We start from the raw sequence: 4462 nt of genomic DNA on the forward strand, positions 1-4462 counted from the left end.
CTTGAAGGCCGCGATCAAGCGCTACTTGGCCCTGCGAACGGATGAAATGTTCGATCGCCGTGACTTCAACACGTACCTTGAGGCCCGCATGAGCCTCTTAGAGGATGCCGCCAGGGAGTCGCTTGGTTGTATCACTCAACCTTTGATGATTCGTGAGTCCCTGTTTTGTCAGCGCAACGTGATGAAAGCTCTTCACCTTGAAGATATGCAGTATGGCAAGTAGTTTAAGATTTCACTTTGGTTGGAAACCATTTCGCTTTGAAAGGAAACTTTTGCGTCTGAAACAATTTGAATCTTAAATAATTGTTCACATCGAAATCTATTTCACTTTGGTTGGAAACCCAACTCAATTTGGTCGGGAAAAGGTGTAGAGGTTGTCGCTGACTTTACGGTAATGTACCAAATGGAGTTAAAACTGATAATTTCATCAAGAGATATCGTAATTTGAAAAAATGTGCAAATTGAATTTTGAAACGAAGTGGTTCATACATTTACTGATCTCCCCCCGATTTGGACACGGCAAAAGGTATAAATTATTCACAGTACATCAACTCAAAAGGTTATTCGTTTTAACAGTATCTCTTTTTGTCACATCAATTCATATGAGCTGCAGCCATTCGATCGCTGAACGATGACAAGTCACAGGTCAGGATTCCGGTACATTGCCAACAGTTCGCAACTTTCGACGGTGACACAGAGCGCCATGCCCACTCCATCGCTACAACTAACGGTACTTCGTAGAGCCTGGCCATCACCGAGGGCAGGGCGCCAGGACAGGCTCTACAACCGAGTCAAGCTGATCCAAGGCTTTCTTCAGTTGCTGCAACTTCAAACAAACCCTACAAACTTTATATCAATCATTTTTCACAGGTAATTGTTTTTGAGTAGGGAGCAAACCTTGAGGGAGCACTGTGTATGTATTTGTTGCTGGTCGTCGTGGTTGCGTCTGAGCCTGAAATGATGTATTTCTACCAATCACCGTGGATATGGCACTACAAAATCCAATTCAAAAACTGGTTGAATATAAGTAAATACAAATGTCAAGATATTTCTCTAGTACAACTGGGGACTTTTCTTTCGCACACTGTACACTGTACTACGTAGCCCCGGCGATCGGTCCCGGTGGCTTGAAGCGTGCCTAAAATTATTTCGCGCACTGTACAGTGTACCTGCGACCACAGTATGAGTGTCGATTGTGCCTTGACAACTCATATGGTGGAAAGGCACCGAAACTTGCAGCCTTTGAAAGAAAGGACTATTTGTGTGACGCCGATATCTTGGCGACAATGTGTGCACATGCTTGAAAAGATGTAGTTGTTGCTTGATCGTAGTGCGGTAGAAGCGTACAGGGCTCAACAATGTGATGGAGGCAAAAGTGCTGCCGCCTAATACAGTCTGAATGGGGGCACGCTCAACCAGGTGACCTTCGCTTGTGGTGCAAGCTCGAACAGATACTGCGACCTTGCGTCCACGAGTTTACCGAGGATGACCATTGCCTGACCGACTCGTAGAATCTCGCCATAATAGTGGCGGACACAATGTAACATTCATCGACACGAATTGTATCAGGTCGTATGGACGCTCATGTACGAAAAAATGCAGTCGAGGCTTAGCACAAGCCGCCAGCCACGGCGTCCTTGGGGAGCAAGTTCTTGGCACGCAAGAAGGCGATGATCTTGGTCATCTTGTTACCGGTGTTGGCACCAGTGCCGTCCGCTTTGCAGCCACCGCAGTTGTGCAGAGCTACGACCTTGTTGTCGCGCTGGTCAAGAATGGGCGAGCCGGAGTTACCACCTTGCGTGTCCACGTTGTACGCCACGTTGTCGGCACTGCAGCCTACGACGGAGGTACTGGTAATACGGGCAAGCTTGCCGTCGTCGTTCAAGTGGGAAATGTGGCGAGGGTAGATGTTGGGGTGGCCAGCGATGTAGATGGGGTCGTCGAGCTGCACGTCGGTGTCACGGGCTTGCAAGTAGCCGTACGGGGCGAGGCTCATGCCAGGGAGGACATTCAACTTGACCAAGGTGAAGTCAAGAGTTACGTCAGTGATGATGAACGTCGAGTTCTTGGAGACCAAAACGCCCTTGCATCCGAGTTGCTTTTTGTTGTCGGGGTCGTCGACCGTGGCGCATTCGGCACCGAACTCAGCGATGACCGTGGAAGCATCAACAGCATTTTCAATGCAGTGATTATTCGTCATGAGGTGACCTTCCGATCCCCACAACCAGCCTGTGCAGTAGCCAGCATCGAGGCCGAGGCGGGCAGTGGCAAGGCCCACTTTGTACTTGGCGGCATCGGAGTCCTTGTACGCAATTGCTGGTTTGGCTTGATCCGCGCCACAGATGGATTCGGCGTCGCCGATGACGCTCACAACACCACCAGCTGAGGCCGACGTGGCGAGGGCAAGGATTGTCAAGGTCTTCAAGGCGGTGAACATGGCTGAAGGAATTGCAATTGACCGAAGCGGGTGAATTGAAAGATGGCCGTCGTGTGTGTGAGCTCAATCAACACCCCTTGCCCTGACAGAACGAGGGCGTGTAAGTTATTCCATCTGGAACCAGATTGCTGGTCGAGTGAATCATGCGGGGGCGCTTTCATCCGTGTTGCTGTTGTCCGCGTGGCAGAGCTATTCCCACTCACACAAGACTGCACCACCGTCGACCTGAAGTGACAATGGCACTTACCCATCGGATGGGAGAGACTTTCTACGCTCTTCTGGAGGCAACATGCACACAGGCTGACTTGTGTAGGTGCGGTCAGTAGCGCGCGGCATAGTGCCTGGACATCGGATGCACACTTCCACGAAGGAATTCCTCCGTATCACAATTACCCTCATCCACTCGCCACTTCTTAGACCATCCAACCTTCTTTTGTAGTGAAGAGGGTGCTGCACCGTCTACACCAGGCGAACCAAGCAAGAATACATCCACAGATGCTATGGATCGAAACCATGACTGTTGACACAACACACCGATGACTCTACCATTGGACGGGGCTCTTGCTTGGGGTGCGGTGGGTGGTCGTTGCAGCGGGTATTACTTCAACGTGGGTTTGCGCGGATGGCATGAGTCGCTTCCGTGCATCCAGGAGAGCTCACCCCGCTGCGAAGGTCGAACCGAACGATGCCTAACAAGAACTAATTCACTCCATAAAATTGTACAATATTTATGATAGAAGGTTGCGTTGGGACATTGGTGAATGATGTTACCAGGATTGAAATCGTTGTTTTAGCATGACTAGTCACAGGGATAGCTTTCAAGCTTTACTGATTTTACAGCAGGTGGTTCTCGATGACGATTGAGTAAAGGACCTCCTGTAATCCTACGAGAGCTTGCTGTCAATACATTGTGTAAGATCACAAAAGGGTGTCATCGGTCGTATTAATTAATAGTAACAAACTGGCGACGGTGGAGCGTGAACAAACCATATGAACCAATTTTGTCGTTAACATTTACACAGAAATGCAGCGCTTGGAGCTCGGTGGCTTAGAGCTTGAGGATGAGCACCAGGGCATGCAACACCATGCATCGATGCAATTCGGGCGAACGAGGCTTTGGGTTTTTCGCCCCATCCCCCACCAACCACGACACGCGTCCATACCATGTGAAAAGTACTTCGTAAAATTCAGTTCCATGTGTATCGAATTCAATGCGCCGCGGGCGGCTTGCAAATGCTGGTGCCGCCCAAGTCGTCGACTGTAAACGTTCAGGCAGTGCGATCGTGCCCAAGGGAGACACTGACCACGAACAAGGACCGGAGGCCGCTCTTCGAGTCACCCATGTATGGAACAACATCCTAGTGTATCAACCCGTTGGGCTGGCTTGAATGCAGCGCTTCACCGAGGGGACGAGGACATCACCCAAACACACTGGCGCAATCGATCGAAGTCACCCTCCACTTTGGACTCGCGAGACTCTGCGGTTTGGACAGTAACATCCATCATCCATCTTGAGCCTTAGACATGGCTTGGCCATGTCCTCAGGGTCGCTCTCTCGTGCGCAAAGGAAATGCGCTCGCCAGTCATCGTCTGCCCATTCGTGACAGGGCTTTCCAATCGTCCCGAACGCAATGCGTTCCACAGACAGTGGGTCAAAGTAACCGCTCAATGGCTACTGGTGAATGCACAATGCACTAAAGAATTCTTTATGGTCACTACAGGTCAGAATCAACCCACTCGACACAAACACCGTCAATTCCAAAGGGTGACTTGCGAGTCAAAATGATAATGTTGGAAAACATGGAAAATCGATCCATCAATTCGGCCACCATCCGAAATTCCGACTGAAGGAAATGAGTACCAGCGAGCACAGTTGGAGTGTCAACTGTGCCTTGACAGCGCATCAAGTGGCACGGACAAATTGCGGTCTTTTTAATGCCAGGATTACGTGCGTGGCGCCGATATCTTGGCGTTAATTTGTGAGCATGCTTGAAAAGATGTTGTTGTTGCCTGATCTTATAGTGC

General features: G+C 49.9%; 1 protein-coding gene across 1 annotated transcript; it reads right to left on the reverse strand.

Moving 5' to 3' along the window:
• Positions 1-1609: 1609 nt before the first annotated feature.
• H310_02993 (hypothetical protein) lies at positions 1610-2437 on the reverse strand (the record flags this gene model as incomplete). The annotated part of the gene is made up of 1 exon (XM_008866713.1): positions 1610-2437. The coding sequence occupies one exon, from the start codon at positions 2435-2437 to the stop codon at positions 1610-1612; it is 828 nt and encodes a 275-aa protein (XP_008864935.1).
• Between the last annotated feature and the right edge of the window lie 2025 nt (positions 2438-4462).

Source organism: Aphanomyces invadans (assembly GCF_000520115.1).
Source record: "Aphanomyces invadans strain NJM9701 unplaced genomic scaffold supercont1.4, whole genome shotgun sequence".
Lineage (NCBI taxonomy): Eukaryota > Oomycota > Saprolegniomycetes > Saprolegniales > Verrucalvaceae > Aphanomyces > Aphanomyces invadans.